Raw genomic sequence first — 16,156 nt, 5'->3', positions numbered from 1 at the left:
CGCCGGAGGTTGGGCTGCTGGGGGAGGCACCGTCCATCTCCTCGAAGGCTTCCTTGTAGCTGTGGAGGTGAGGCTGGGGGGAGAGTGGGGTAAAGGGTTGGCCCCATCCATACAACGGGCACAAACCTCCGGGACCCCCCCTGAGGAGGAAAGCTTTCACCTCCTCCCTGCTAACCAAAAAGCAGCATTAATCCCCAATAATGCTGCGGATGCCACAAGTCCCAGAGCCACCTCCAAGCCTTCCCCCTCCCTGGAGGCAGCCTTTCCCCGCCAGCCTCCCCAGCAGCGGTACCCCTTGCACACCTCCTTGGGCCTCCCTCCAGGGTTGGCCGCGATGGTGCTGACCACCTCGGGCGAGAGGACGGTGGGGCTGCGGGGCGAGCTGGGCTCCGGCGAGCTCTTCTCATAGTGGCTGTCACTGGGGGTTCGCCGTCGGGCAGGGACGGCGCTCTCCTCCGGGGGCTTCTCCCGGGACTGCACCCCTGCAGGCAAGCACAGGGCAGGAGGGCGGTGAGGAGGGGCCAGCGGGATGGGGACCAGTGGGAGATGCTCCGGGGCTGATCCGAGAGGGTCTGGAAAGGGGGATCTGCCCGGCAGAGGTGGCAGCTTCAGCACTCACCTGCTCCTGTCCCATAGCAGCACCAAACCCCTGGCCCAGCTGCTTTTAAGCTGGCTCAGATCTGCTCGACAGCAGCGGCACAGGGACAAGGGAAAAAGCAAGCCAGGGTTGTGGCTAGTGGCTGGCTCGTTGCGTTAGCCCTACCAAGCACCACGAGCCCTGAGCTTGGGGACAGAGCATCCCCCAGCAGCGGGTGTGAGGGGTGCGAGCATCCTGCGAGCAGCCTGCGAGCAGCCTGGGGAGCCAGCCCCGCTAGCGAGAAGAAGGGGACGCTGCTCAGCAGAGCACTCGGGGTCTTGCAGAGCAGAAAAAGAGAAGGGAGCAAGTCACCGCGGGTTTGTGCTGGCTGCCTGGGTCTGGGTAGGTCACACCAGTGATCCCAGTGGGCTGGGAGAAAGCTGAGGAATGGGGGCAGAGCTACAGGTGACAGCACCGTCCCCTCTGCCTTTCCCATGCGCCCTGCTAAGAGGCGTCGTGGCGGCGAAGAAAAAAAAAAAAGTGAGAGAAAAGGAGAAAAAAGAAAGAAAGAAAGAGGCCAGCACCACGCTCCAGGAAATGCACTTCTCAAACACCAACTCCTTTCCCACGGGCTCGCAGAGGACGACCGGCCATCAGCTGCTTCCCCTGCCCTGCAGGGCTCCGCGCGGGACCGGCGCCTCGCACCCGCTGACCTCTCCTCCATCCACCCCTGTGCCTGCTCAGCGCCACGGATGTGGCCTCACAGCTCCGCTGGCAGCGAGGGAGGGAGAGAAGGAGGGAGGGAGGGAGGTGGCCCGGGTGCATTTCGAACTAATCAGCGCAGTTAATGGCAGCAACAATAAAATCACCGCTCTGGGGAGCAGCGGCCCGGCTGAGAGGCGGGGGACGCGAGCCAACGGGGCTGGCTCAAGCCGCGGAGGCGGCCTGGAAAATTCCACTAAGAGCAGCTTTGAAACACAACTCCCCGATCCCTTCTGCAGGTGCTCGGGGGCCGGCAGCTAAAAGAGACGTTGGTGGGGACGGGGGGGACCCGGAGGGTCTCCGGGAAGCCGTGCGGCAGGCGAGAGCATGGTGAAGGGCCACCCCAAACCTTTTGCGCTGCTCCTTGCATTGCAGAGAGGCAGAGGCTGGGCTCCTCCACTCGCTCACGCCTGCACTGGTTGGCTTTTTTAATTTGGGGAGCACATTGCACCCTGGGGCTGTGTTCCCCAGTTGTGCTGTGCTGGGGTGTCCCCAGGTCCCCAGGCTGCGGCGGGGGACAAGGGGCGGCACGGAGCCAGCCCCTGTGGCCAAGCTCCTGCCCCAGTGCCCAGGACACCCGGCAGCTCACGGGATTTTCGCTGCTCCGCTCCCCAGAAATGGAAAACAGACGGGGATGGCGGGGAGGGGAGGGAGGAGGGGAAAAAAGGGACTCATTGTTCAGGCGCGGAGAGTGGGAAACTTCACAGGCTGCTCAGAGCGAAGCCTGGAGGAAACCCAGGCTCCACGCACAGCCTCGCCGACCCCCAGGTGATTTATGTGCTGGAAACTACGCCTGAAAAGTAAACCCTTCTCTCCCCCCATGCTGTGCCCCCTTGCAGATGTACAGCCCGGCTCAGCCGAGCACCAGCTCCCCAAGGACGCCTCGCTGGGCTGCAGGAGCGGAGTGTCCCGGTGACGGCACACCCAGAGCAGCCAAACTGGGGGACAGCAGCATCCCACACCGCCGCCCCTTCCCCAAGCTCCCCCCCTCTCTGTCCTGGGGTACCTCATGGATGTTACCACCTATGTTTCACCCCAAAAAAAGCACTGCAGGGCTGACGCACGGTCCCTGCTGCAAGCCGCGTGCTTCAGGGTGCGCCTTCAATTTCCCAACCCATCCCTGGATGAATTCAGGGCCACACCACGGACCAGAGTCCAGCCCGGCTGCGGACAACCCCAGGAGCATTTCGGTCACATTACCCTGTGCCAAGGACTTGGAGGCTTCAAGCCTCTTCAGTCCTCCTGGGGAGAAACCCAAAGCAGGGAGAGAAGGTGACCCAGAGACCTGGAGAGCCCAGCTCTCGGCTGCCAGCCCATCGCCACCTCCATCCTCCTGCTCTCCCCACCTTGGGTGGGTGCAAACCAGCCGGCCACCGAGCGGGTCCCCAGCACGTATCACCCAGGGGACGCTCAGCTGCTCCTGGCCCTTCCTCCCCAAGGGGAGAGCCTTGGCCAGAGAGGCAAAGCTCAGGGGGGTTGGAGAGAGCATCTGGATCCTTCACAGCAAGGAAACCCCACCAGTGATGTGCCAGGCCTTAATGAGACACAAAGCCATGGGAATGGGGGTGTGAACCCAGGGCCAGGGGCTCCCCAGTCCACCAGAGGAGGTGGAGGGGGGCCCTGAGCATCGTCCTCCCTCCATCCCACGTCCATGCAACACACGGAGCACTCGGCATGCGGGGAAGGAGGGTGAGAGGGAAGGGAGAAGGGAGCAGGAAAGAGGGAAGAGAAGGAAGAAGGGAGGAGGAGGAAGGCGTGAGGAGAGGGAAGGAGGGAGGTGGACTGAACGAACCAGAGGAGGAGAAGGACCGTTGCTGTTTCAGAGGAGGACGGGGGGCTTTGGTGCTCTTGTTGAGGTCCCTGAGCTTGGCGTTGTACTCTGCCAGCGTACCAGGACAGGGTGCAAGGAGGGTGGGGGTCACAGGGGACAGACACAGCCCCCCACAGGGAGAGGAGAGGGCAGACAGGACAAATGTCACAAGATACAAAAGGGAGACAGAGAGAGAGAAAACAAGAGAAAATTAGTTGGGCTCCAGAAGACAAGCCTGGGGTTGCTCGGGGTCCAAGGGAGCTCAGGCCCCACTTGGAAGTGCTGTCACATCACCCAAAGTGCAGGGACATTGCTTCACCTCGACCCCAGCTCCGCTTAAACCCCCAGGGGGAATAAACGGTGGCTCCCAGCCACACGTGGCCTTGTGCAACACCACTGATGCCCTGCCAACGTCCCCCTGGGGACGGCACCGGGCAGGTCCCCCCATCATAAGACGAAGGGATGGCTGCCTTGCTGGGAGGGGACGGGGACTTAGGGGTGGCAGGACCTGGGCTTCTCTCCCCACTGGGGACAGAGGGAGTGCAGGACGCTCCTCCTGGCTGCTCCAGGCCGTGCAGGCAGTTTATAGCAGCAGGGAATGCAAACAAACCCGGCCGTGCCCCGCTCCCGTCAGCCTCCAGCTCTGTGCTGCCTTGGGGACACCTCGTTCCTGCCAGAGGTCAGGCCGGCCACCCGCCCTGTCCCCGCTGGCACAGACGGACAGGCTCCAAGGGGGACAGTTGGACGTGGGCTGGGACCGTCCCTGCACGCCGCTCCTGCCTGGGACACCCGGTGGCTGCGGGGTGGGACCGAGCCCAGCACCCCATCCAGGACCCTTCCCCGGCCCCAGCACAGGGGGCAGGATTTTCAACAGACACCAAGCAACCGTTTCCCACTCATTCCAAAGCCTCCTTTGAGGGCTCTCCTTTTTTCCATGCTATTTTTTTCCTTCCCCGTAGCTGTTCAATGGGTCTGGGGACATGCGGGATCTTCTCATTAAAACATTCAGCCCAGAAACAGCGCGCGGTTTGGGCATCCCAGTGTCCTTGGGTTTGTTGTCTGCCCTGGCTCCCTGAACACCTCTCAGGGCCTGAACCCCCAAAACAGGGTTCAGATGGATGCCAACTGCCCCCAACGCCTCCAGCGCCCCCCATCCTGCCCCCCAGCGCTGCCCCCCTCCTGGGGCAGCGGTGACTCAGCCCCAGCGCCGGGTGGGTTGGTGCTGTCGGATTTTTCCAGCCGAGCCTCTTCCCCCTCCCTCTAATACCGGGCGAGTTTCTGGACTGAGCGCAGAGCTGGAACGGACGGAGCTGCCAAGCCCCAGCATCACGAGCTGGCCCCGAGCCTGGACACATCCCCGAACCCTTCCCAAATGTCGCTCCACAATTAAACAACTGCTCGCTCAAGCAGCAGGAGGGAGGGCACCCGTGGTGCCATAGAGCCACGGCAGCTCCTTCCCAGGGAGCTGGGACCCTCCGTGTCCCTGAAAAACCCCAAATCGGAGCCTAGGGCAGGCAGGGAGTTGGAGCACAGCCTCTCCTCCGCGGCACAGAGCCATCGCCGTCAGCAAGGTGCTGCTGCCCATTCCTGCCCTGTTGTAGGGTGGGGGGCCGCATCATTCCCCCCAGAATGGCGAGCTGCACTGGGTTTCTCCACGAGCAGCACAGGCTGCCCCTTCCATGGGCTCAGCCTGGGTCTGGCACGGACCAGGAGTCACCGTCCCCCGTCCCTGTCACCACCACGCATGGTGCCACCGCCGAGCTGGACCCCGCGCCACCTTCCACCCCCCCAAGGAATCAAAGCGTCCTACCTGCCACCCTGTGGGCCACCAGGCCCTCCAGATTCAAGGGTTCTTCCGCTGATCTCGACAGGTCTTCGTAGCTCTCCAGTCCCTTGGGGGGCATCTGGCTTTGTGCGGGGACGGTGGGGGACGGTGGGGAGGAGACGAGGAGCTGCTGGGACCCCACGGGGCTATACGAGGTGCTGAGCGGGAGGACGCTCGCCGGCGCAACGGCATGGCCGTAACTCCTCGGCTCCGGCACCGGCTGGTAGCTGTAGGGTGTATAGGTTTCCCGGTACTCGTGCACGGTGTAGTCTGGCTCCATCATGCCTCGTCCCATGGGAGCTACTGGGCCAGGAGAGTAGGCTTTGGCCAGGGGATCAGAGCCCACGGGGGTGCCGAAGGACCTCGGCTGGGCCACCTGCGGGGCCGGCTGGGCATAGTGGCTGGCAAGCGGCTGCGCCGAGAGCGAGGAGAGCAAGGCGGCCGGCTTGTCCGGGCAGGCAGCCGCAGGGACGCTCTGCGACTTGTGGACGGCGGGCGCGAGGTCCAGCATGAGGACATCGAGCGCTTCAATGGACTGCTCGATCTCCCGGCGGGAGGGCGCCCGGGGGAACTCGGGCATGCTGTGGCTGTGCGGGGGCACCAGCTGCAGCGGGCTGGCCTGGGGGCTGCAGCTGGACAGGCTGGGGCTGTGGCTCTCCAAGCCGCCGTCCTGCAGCCGGGAAGGTGGCCGGCTGCCGCCTTGCTGCTGCCAGGAATTCAAGCCCCGCTGCACGGCCTCCCGGCTGCTGGTGCTGCGAGCAGGGGCTTGGGGCAGTGCCGGGTTCGCTTCGTATTTAGCCGTCCCGACGGCCGGGAAGGACTGCGAGCGGTGGGCGCCGGGAAGGTCGTAGCCGTACAGGTACGGCTGGGGCGCCGGGGGCTGCAGCCAGCCTGGGGAGGCCGTGGCCGGTGGCCGCTGCGGGTAGGCGGCCAGGTGCTCCTGCGCAGATGCCGAGGGCCGCAAGTGAGCCAGCGGGTCACGGAGGTGGTGGCCCACCAGGGCGTTTTGGTTGCCGTAAGGGTAGGTGCCGTTGGAGAGCGGCTCGACCTCGTAGAGCCCCTCCTTGAGCATCTTCTCAGCCCCGTTGTAGCTCGCCGGCCCGTTGGGCAGGGAGGAGAGGCTGCCCACCCGCGGTGCCTCGTGGTACCCGGTCTCGCTGGCTGTGGTGGTGCCGTCCAAGGAGGACAGCGTGCCCAGGCTGCCCACGCTGTGCCCGTCCTGGTTGGGCAGCTCGTCGTCCAAGATATCCGTCTCCCGCTCGGCCACCAGCGGCACGGCACTGCCGTTGACGTGCACCTGGGCCGGCACCACGTGGCGACCCGGCACGGCGGGCGCGCGCGCGGGCACGGGGCCGGGCGCGTGGTTGTGCATGGGCGCCGCGCTCTCCAAGCCGAAGCCGACGAGGAGACGGTCCAGCTCCCGCTTCTCCTCGGGGCTCAGCACCGTGTGGCCGCCGGGTGCCCCGGGTGCCCCCGGCTCATCCGTCCGGTCGGTCTTGGTGGAGGCGGTGGAGTTGCCCGAGTCGCTGCTCACCGACAGCGTGTGCTCAACGTGGTTGGGAGTTGCCGAAAGAGGGAGGCGGGCGGCGTTGACGGCGCCGGTGCTGCCGTGCAGGGAGTCTTTCTTCTTCACTTTAGCGTAGAGGCTCCCGTCCAGGGGCCCTTGCGTGTGCCCAACCTCTGCAAGGGGAGAAACGAACACGAGACCCCAGATCAATGGCTGGCTCGCTGCACGGAGCTAATGGGTCCCATTAGCCGGTGGTTTCGATCTCTTCCGTGCCGCCGTAACGCATAGCTACCAGCATCGCCGTCTCCTCTGCACCCTCCGCAATCCCACAGGCGCCACCATGCACAGACACCGGGGCCGGACCCCCTCCCCGTGCCCCCACGGCTGCACGGCCCTGGCTCTGCGCGCCGTCCTTCCCTGCCCCGCAAGCACCACATGCTCCGCCGACATCCAGCAAACACCCCCCCGGGGCCGTGCAAAGTCCGTGCAGTTCTCCTCCTGGGCCCGTCGATGGGGAGGGTCAGGGCTGCCGGTACCGTGGGCTGTTGCCTAACCGCTGCCCCATGGCTCTGCGGGGCTCAGCCTGCACCCAAATGGCCACAGGGCATCGGGGGGAGAGCGGGGGCTGTGGCAGTGCACACACACAAGCCTTAGGAGACAGGGGGAGGCAGTGGGGATCTGGCCTCACGGTTCTTTGTGCCTCCAGCTGGATGGATGTTCTCAGCCCAGGGACGGAGGGCAGTTGAACCAAGGACCCACCTTTCCCCTTCCCATGTGCTCCAACCTCCCACTCCCCTCCCAGACGATGCACAGACCCAGCCAGCTACGCATCCTTGACATTTTCTTCCCTGGCTACAGAAAGGCTCCTACCCTTTCTGTTCTTTCAGGGTGGGTGGATCTGCTCCGGACCTTCTCTCACGGCCGGACACTTCCCCAGAGCTCCCACACAAGCAGCATTTCTGCCCAGCCCTGAGCACACGGCGTCTCCTCCCTGGGGAGGCACCAGACACCCCACAGCTCGAAGCAACATCACCCAACAACCCCACCGGGACACCCCGCAGCCAGCTCCGCAGGGCACACATCCTGCTCCGAGCTCCCCAGCTCCCACAGCCACCAGTTTCACCCTCTAAAGCTTCCCAAAGAGGTTGCCCAGCTTTCAGGGACGCAGTGAGGTCCCCAGGAGCCCAGCCACCAGGGTGGCATTGAGGACAGCCCCCCCTCGCTGTGCCCGTTCCCCCCCCCAGCAGCACGCACGGCACCGGCTGGGCTGCAGACTCTTGTTTTTCCAGCTCCCCGCCGAGGTTTCCTGGAAGGGGCTGCGAGCAGCATTAAACACTTTCTTTTGGAGGAAAAAATGACTCTTCTCTGGCCGGGGGCCAGGCAGCTGACTCAGGAGCGGAAGACGGCCCTAATGCGATAGTGTGAAATCAGAGCGCTCCTATCTGCGAGCAAAACACTTCCGAAAGAGAGCCCCCGAGCCGGGGTGCGGGGACAGCTTACCGGGTCCCTGCCTGCCCGCGGGGACACCCTCGCCCTCCGCCGCGACCCCTCCTCGCCATAAATACCGCCCGGCACACGACCTACCGAGCCGGCCTGTTCCCGCCCCGGAAAGAGCCCCCTTGATGCCGATTTTCCGCTCCCGGCTCCCTGCTGGCAGCCCAGGGAGCCCTGGCCTCGAAGATGCCCCAGGGCAGCAGGGACAGCGGGGTCTCCTCCGGGCACCCAGCGTGGAGGGATGAGGATGTGTCCGCGACTTCTGCCGGAGGCTCGGCACTCCTCGGTGCGCCCAGCGTAGCCAGGAACCGGCAGCGGTCGAGTCGGCCACCCCTCCCGTAGCAGGGAAAGGGGGAAAAGAGGGAGGGAATCCCTTCCAGGGGAGGGAGAAAGGAAAAAGCAGCGTGTCCAGGGGCCGCGTCAACGCCGGAGAGGCTGAGACATCGGCTGGAGTCAGGACATCGCCCAGCCCTCCCGTCTGATGGCAGCAGCGGGTGCTGGCCAGTCCCGGGAAATAGGGCAAGAGCCGAGGGGGGCTGGGATAAATAGGGCAAGGGAATGGAAAGGAAAAGGGAATAAATAAATATAAATGAAAGCACGTGGCTCCGAGGGAAAAAATAGATGAGAAAGGCTTTAATTAGGCTGTAGGCTGGGAACCGCCCCACGGCTGGGCGAAACGTCTCGAAAGCGGGGTCAGCACGGGGCACAGCTCGTGGCGGGGCGACAGAGCTCCAAGCGCCCGGTCCCACCCACCCTGGACCCTCCAGTTAAACGGGGACACGGGGATTTGGTGACCCCCAAAAGCAGCACCAAGTGAGGAAGGGGCCTTTAGTCAGGCCCCCTCTGGTCCCCCGTTCTGTTCTGCCCCATACCTGCCTGCGCACCCCGTCCTTGTCCCCACGCATCCCCTGGGCTCTGATGACAAGAGGTGACTGCCTGCTGCTCCCTGCCACCTCCCCACGCCACCCCTGGGCCACGCTGTGACAGCTGCCTGTCACTCGTCACCTGAGAAGCTGAGCAAACTCCCCCAGAAAGCAACAAGGGAAGGGGTACGGGCTGCCTCAGGCAGTGCAGATGTCCCCAAAACAGCGGGACGCCAGGTCCCCATTTGCAACGCGGTTGCAGCTCCCCACAAGGTCAGGCTCCGTCCCTGAAGGTCAGCGCAGCTCCAGCCTGGCAGGGCCAGGTTTGCCCAGGCTCAGCCCCTGCTGCAGCTTGGGGAGAGCCTGGGGGAGCTGCCGAGCCCGGCCCTATGGCCCCGCTCGCCTCCCCAGCACAGCGATGCTCTGCCCTCTCCCTCCTCGTCACCCAGCAGCTCAGACCGGGAGAAAACCCCAAACCCGGTCTACAACAAGTGGCAAGAGGACAGGGGCTAGCCCGGTGGGTGGAAGAAGGACCCCCCGTTCCCAAATCCCTCACGCCTAGCGGGGTGCACCTCGCAGCACCATGCGCCGGCACAAATCCCGCCCGGGGCTCCGCGCTCGTGTAGAGGATGAGGCTGGGGCACCGCCGCGTCTCCCCTAGTCCAGCAGCATCCCACCTGCTGCCTCTGCCTCCAGGCAGGTCCGTGGGGTCTCAGGACCCTCTGTAGGATGGAGGAGCCAGGCTGAGTCCCACGGGAAGAGCTCAGCACCCCCCCCTCCCCAGCTCTGGTTTCATCGTGTGCCCAGATAAGATGGCAAGAAGTAATCCCAGCCCCTGAGCCAGGGGTCACCGCGGCCATAAATCCCCCCCCCTGCCCCAGCCCTCCACCCCCAGCCCGTCCGGCTCAAAGAAAAGCAGAGTCAGGACTTACCAAAGGGCACAGGGAAGAAAAGATCCCAGGCGAAGAGAAGGAGCGGGCGGCAAAATCCCTTTCCTTCGCTCCTTCCAGCACCAGAGCCTTCCAGGGGAGCTGGCGCGGCGGCAGCTCGAGCGGCGTCCGCAGCCGGCTCCGTGTGTCCGTCCAGGACAGGAGCCGATGGCTGGGGCTGGCTTTGGCTGGCGTTTGTCCCTTTGGCTTTGCTTTCCCTCTATGCAGAGCTATTCCCTCCCCAGCGCCGCGTCCCCGGGGCCAACTTCGGGGCACCCCGAGCGCAAAGGGGGGACCGGAGGGGGGCTCAGCCCCAGGAGCTGGACGCAGCGGCGGGGAGCGAGGGGAGGACGGAGGAGAGGAGGCAGAGGGATGGGACGGAGGAGGCTGGAGGCGAGGACGGAGGAGGCTGGAGGCGAGGAGGTGTCGGATCCCTCCCCTCCGCCCAGGCCACACCGGGGAGAGGCAGCGGGGAGGTGGCTGGGGGCTGCCGGCACCGAGCCCCAGCCCCGGTTAACCCGGCGAGGGGCAAGATGCCACAGAGGGAGGGCAGGGAGTGCAGGGAGGACAGCCGCCGGACGGACAGACAGACGGCTTCTAGTTATGAATATTAACTACTTCCTCCACGGGCAGTGCTGCAGCGCATTAACCATTTCCTAGGCACCACGGACGGACGGACGGACGGACATCCTCCCCGAAAGCGAGACGGACGGCCTGACCACCCCCCAACCAGGCACAGAGCATCTCCCTGCTGGAGGAGACCCCAGCCCCTTGGGGACCCCCCAGCCTGAGCCCCCCAGCCCTGCCCAGCTCCCACGCCATGTCACACCTGTCCCCAGGAAGCTAGGACACATTTTGGGTGGGAGGGGGGTGTCCTTTCGGGCCCCCCAGGATGCTTTGAAGAGGCAGAGGGGGGACTGCAGACCCAGAAGTTTTGCTGGAGTCCTGAGTTTCTCCATCACAAATAAACGCCCAGCTCAAGAGGAGCAGAAACCCCTGGCGGCGAAGCCCCTGACCCCTTCCAGTGGCCACACCATCTGCCAAACCCGACCCAGTTTTGCAAATCCCCTTCCCAGCCCTCGCCACCGCACACGATCCCTGCCCCCAGCCGTGCCAGCCTGCACGGCATGCAGGGGACAGCGCTGCTTCAGGGCCACGTAGGGCACCCCAGTCCCTGCACCCCACAAAAACCCATGCTGGCTTTCCAATTCGCTAGCCCAGGTGGTGGTGGCCGGCACTCGAACACGGCGGGGTCCTGTCTGGGAGCTGGGTGAGACAGAAACCCCCTTCCCCCTCACTTCTCCAGCTCAATCCAAAATGCAAGGCTCCCTCCACTCCATTCCCCCCAAAATGAACATTTCCCACGTTCTCATTTCCAGCCAGGCCCCCAACTCAGAGCCCCGTGTCCTCCAAACAGTGGCACGCACCAAGCTAGCATCCTTGCAAACCTTGTTTTGCTCGCTTCACACCTTTTTATTTTTTTCCCCCAGGTCCCACAGCTCTGGGCACCCACGGGAGGGCAGGCCAAGGACCCCAAACATGCACACCTGCCCCAGAAGGTTTTGACTTTAAGGACTCTTTAAAGGAGAAAGAGAAGGGGCTGAGCTTCCAGTGCCTGCCGGGCACCCAGCCCGCATCCCTGGTGTGAGCCCTGCTGTTCCGGAGCCCCGCAGTCCCCGCTTCTCCACCCCAAAATATCAGGTCAGAGGACAGTCCCTGCCTCGCAAGCAGCTGCCGGCTCGCATGCCCAGCCCAAACATCCAGCCGAGCCCACGGATGCTCCAGCATTTCCCCCATGGGGAATAACCCGAAGAAAGGAGGACAGCCTCCCCACGGACCCAGGTCCAGCCTAGCTGGGTCCCTGCTGCCCCGGAGCAGGGTGAGAGCCCTGTGTGCCCCCCAAAAACCCACCCGCCGAGCCCTTACCTCGCAGCGGTCGGAGCGCAGGGCGGCGGAGATGGGCGGGCTGGGGAGGGGGAAGCGGATTCCTTCGGCTTTAGTCAGCTGGCGAAGGCGAGAGCAGAGCCAGCGGCTCCCCTCCCCGCAGAGCCCGGCCAGGGGACGGAGCCAGCCGCGGGGGGAGCGCCGCAGCCCGGCAGCTCCACGATGGCTTTAACAGCCCCGGCCTGGCCCATTTGGCTCCTCGCCTCCGCGCGCCCCGGCTCGCCCGCTCCTCCGCGCTCCCCGTCCATCCTGGTGGCCCCCCTGGAGGCAGGATCCGGCCCCGCCATGGGAGATGTTCCCCATGGGGGTGCCCAGCAAGATGCCCGTCCCACCGCAGCGGGGACAAACCCGTGGCAGTGACCCCCTCTGGGGACGTGGGGACCCACGGAAAGATGCAGCACTGGTGTCCGCCACCCTGTTCCCAGCACGGGACGGGGAGATGAAGCAGGAGGAGGAGGGTACCGGCATAACCCCAGGAGGTTTCGCAGCCAGGGCTGACCTGGGGAGCTGGTGCCACCCGTCCGTGCCCCCCAGGCATCCCATCCCCTCCGTCCCGGCCAAAGGGTACACCAGGAGGGGAGCGCACGCGCATGAGCGCGGCCGAGCCCGGCGCCAGCAGCATTACTCAGGTGGGGATTTAGCAAGTCCCCTGCAGATGTTGGGCTTGGCCCGGCCTCGGCAGCCCCGGTCCCAGCCTCGGCACAAAGCGGGGCCGGGCAGGGCTGGCCTGCAGCGGGGCCGGGGCTGGTACGGAGGAGGGAGGCAGGGGAAGGATGGACAACGGGTGCAGCGGGGCAAGTGGGTCCAAGGGGCTGTGGTTATGGGGAGCTGCTGGGTTGGAGACACATGCGTGGCCTTTTGGCACCACCTCGCACTGCCCCAGGGTTGTCCCGAGCCTGGTGTCCCCCCACTCTGCGCCACCACCATTATGTATCCAGCTTTGCCCACCTGCCCCAAAACTTCCTCGGCAGCAATCCTCCAGCAAGCTGCAAAAGCAGCAGCGCTGCTACAGCTTGGCCCCGCCAGGAGAGGCAACGAATCTTTCATCCACCCTGGACCGGGGACGTGTGAACCCCAAAAACAGCCACGGGGAAGACCCACCACAGCAGTGACTGCTGCCAGGACGGTGGTGGGAACTCGTCACGGAGCAAGCACCAACCCCACAGCCCCGCTGAGGAGCACGAAGGAGGGCAGGCGGAGCCACCAGCCGCTTGTGCCACGCGGGGACAGATGACGTGTGGCAGGATGGGGACGGGGGTGTCCCGGCACACCCCGCTTTCACAGACTCCCATGGGGCAGCCCGGGCCAGGCGGGCAGCAGGGACCTGGAGGAGGCCAGCAGGGGGGTTCGCGGAGCAGCCCGTGCCTGGGTACCCTCCGTGCCAGAAAGCCAGACATGGGGGTTCAAAGCCCCCCTGCCATCCTCCTGCCCCTTGGGACCAGTCCCCCCCCCCCCCCCCCCCCCCACCCAGCTCAGCACCCCCTCGGTGCCCAGCCTGGTCCCCAAGCAGAGCCACGGCAAGGGTGGCGGGTGCAGGGGCCGGTGGAGACGCGGCGCGGGGGGGGGGAACCCACCGGTTCGCGGGTGATCCCGACTTCCCTGGCTGCCGCCTCCTCCAGGAGCCTTCGCCGGGCGGCGGGGAGCGGCAGTGGCAAAGGAACGGCGCGGCGGCTGATCCCACCCCGGCTCTGGTCCCGTCCCCCCCCCACACCTCGTGCCAGCCTCGGTCCCCCCCCCCGCCCCACCACCGCCGCCGCTCGCTCGCGCCTGGTGTGCCAAAAATGCCGGCGTGCGATTCCCTGCCCAAATAAGGCCAGAACAACCATAAACACGGACCCCTCGCACCGCCGCCTCGCACACCGCCGGCCCCGATCCCGGCCCCCATGGTGCACGTGGGCCCCGGCTCCCGTGGCCGCCCCGCCGGCCTGCCCACCCGCTGGAGCCGCCGAGAGCAAAGGGAGGAAGGAAACCGAGCTGGAGAGGGGGGAAAGAGACAGCAAAACCGTGCTGGCTCCCTGTTTCCACCCAGACAGGAGGCTCTCCACCAAAAGCCAGGGGGAGGAGGATCGGGGGGTCCCCTTACTCCATGGAGACCCCACAAGGGGCAGAGCTGTGCGCCCCCACCCCAAAGGCAGCCTGCAGGAGGCAGCTGCCAGGACGAGACCCCTGCGGGGACGGGACAGGTGAAGCCACCCAGGCTCCCACCCGGCACAGCCAGTGACCTTCAGGGACGCCGGGGACCGCAGCTGTCCCTGCCCCGGGGACGTCTGTGCGGATCAGGCCAGGAAAGTTCAGGCATCTGCTCGGCCACAGGTGCTTTGGCCACCAGGACGCGGGCCCGGCACCCTCAATATATATAAAATACAAGCACGCCCTGTCCCTGGCGAGCAGGCGAGGGCAGCCAACATGCAGCAGCCAAGCAGGGGCTCGGGGGCCTTCTCCCAGCTCCAAGCAGACAGTGCGGGGACAGTGAGGCGTCCTCATCCCCAGCAAGGGGAAACCGAGGCACAGCAACATCCTGGTGGCCCCGGCAGCCACCCGCGGCCCTGACCTTTCTCCAGGTGCTTGGCAGGCAGCGGCGGCTCGGCCCAGGCTCCCTCGGCGCTGTCCTCGCGCTGGATGTTGAAGTTCTCGTAGGAGTCCCAGCGGATGAGCGGGTCGGAGGTGTTGTAGTCCACGGAGACGCTGGGCCCGTTCTCCAGGTGCTCCATGCCTGGGAGGACGAGGGACGGTCGGTCGGGACGGCATGGGTGGGATGGGACGAGGGAAAAAGGGGGAGGCACGTGGGGTAAGGCAGGAGCGTCACGGATGGGGCTTTCTCCCGCATTTGGGAGACAATTGGAGGGGGACCCAGGGTATAAATATAGGAATGGGGGCACCAAGAGGGACGGATGGGCTGGGGAGTACATCAGGACGCACAGATAAGGTGTACGTTGCTGGCTGGGGCTTTTGGGGTTGCCTGGGGACAGGCAGATGGACTGAGAGCGTGCCTAGGGCTGGGCTTTTTGGGGCAGGGAGTCCTCCTCGCAGGGTGAGCCGGCCGTACCTTGGATCTTCTCGGGGCCGTAGGAGAACACGAACTCCACCTTCCCGTACTCGGGGAAGCGGTCATCTGGCAGGGAGAGAGCAGAGCAAAGGGACCATCCCCATCTGTCCCACCAACCACACACGGACGAGCACCCCAAATGTGCCCGAAGCTGCCCCGGCCAGCTCAGGGGCAGGAGCTGGTAAAGGTTTTCCTTGGGCAACGATGCCCAGATTTGGGATGATGCTGTCACCAGTCAGGATGGGTTGCACTCCCCATCAGCGGGGTGCCCAGACATCCCAGCAATGGGAGCAGCCTCAGGGCCGCAGGAGGAGCTGAAAAGTGGCAGAAGGGAGGAGGGAGACGCCACGGCGGGCAGCGCGGTTACCTCTGAAGGCCTCGTCCAGGTCCTCCTTGCCAAAGACGATGTCCAGGTCGTGCACGGCGCACGTGTGGAACTGCACGCGGAAAATCACGTCGCGGGTCGGGCTGCGAAACTTCTTGTGGTAGCACTTGAGCTGCGGGAGAAGCAGAGATAAGGACGAGTCCCCCAGCTACCGGGATCCCCCGGGACACGAGGAGCACCGGGAGGCCGAGCGGGGGACGGGCTCCTTACCAAGATATCGCCCTTCAGCAGCAGCCCGGGCTCGATGGTGATGCAGATGCCCGTCTGGCTGTCCCCTTGCACGTTGCTGCGGAGAGGGACGGCATGTGGACACGAGCAGCGGCGCAGAGACCCCACAGCACCCTGCCTCCTCCTGCCCCTTCCGTCCCAGGCGCTGCCCCCCGCCTCAGTTTCCCCTCCTGCACCCCACAAACACCCCGGGGGGCTGCCTGCGAGCGGTGGCATCAGCGTTTGGCGCTGGGGGACGCGGGGAGAAGGGGGTTGGATTTCACAGGCGAGATAAACCTGGAGTTTATTACCGGCGTCCCATAAACAGTCTATTAAAAGCCGAAAGGCGAGGCTGGGGTGGCAGTAAATCTCGGCTAATGGGGGCGCTCAGCCGGCAGGGAAGGGAGATCCCAGTTCAGGGGGTGAGGTGGGAGCACCCCAAAGGCGAGGGGCTCTGCTCCCCCTGAGGGGGCCCCGCTGCAGGCTGGGTGTGGGGCCAGGCGCTGGGGGGACCCGCAGTGGGACACGGGCAGCTGGGGAAATGAGCTCCTTTGCCTTCTCCTGTGCCTGCTCCCTGGGACCCCGGGGCTGGTGGGGTTGGGAATGGGGGCACAGACCCTGCCCCGGGTGGCGGCACTGGGAAATGGTGTCGGGGTAAATAGTGGGGAGGTGAAATTGTGGGGAACTCTTCCTTGGGATGAAGAGGAAGGCCACTGTGGGGGCTCTTCACAGTGATCTTCTCCACACCCAAGGGATGGGGATGCGGGATGGGGGGCTGGCAGGGTGTCAGCCCTATAGGATTCCTAT

At 65.3% G+C, this 16,156-nt stretch overlaps 1 protein-coding gene across 1 annotated transcript in view; it reads right to left on the bottom strand.

Annotated features, from left to right (window-relative positions):
* The window catches only part of TNS1 (tensin 1), a 40,008-nt gene that overhangs the window by 1,010 nt on the left and 22,842 nt on the right, over positions 1–16,156 (bottom strand). Inside the window, 7 exon segments of the mRNA XM_050711668.1 lie at positions 2–73; positions 304–482; positions 4,960–6,654; positions 14,263–14,424; positions 14,758–14,823; positions 15,125–15,254; positions 15,353–15,428. Of these exon segments, the coding sequence (XP_050567625.1) occupies positions 2–73; positions 304–482; positions 4,960–6,654; positions 14,263–14,424; positions 14,758–14,823; positions 15,125–15,254; positions 15,353–15,428 (2,380 nt within the window).

This window comes from Cygnus atratus, chromosome 6, assembly GCF_013377495.2.
Source record: "Cygnus atratus isolate AKBS03 ecotype Queensland, Australia chromosome 6, CAtr_DNAZoo_HiC_assembly, whole genome shotgun sequence".
NCBI lineage: Eukaryota > Metazoa > Chordata > Aves > Anseriformes > Anatidae > Cygnus > Cygnus atratus.
The sequence above is the reverse complement of the archived record's forward strand: the minus strand, read 5'-3'. Positions and strand labels throughout refer to the sequence as shown.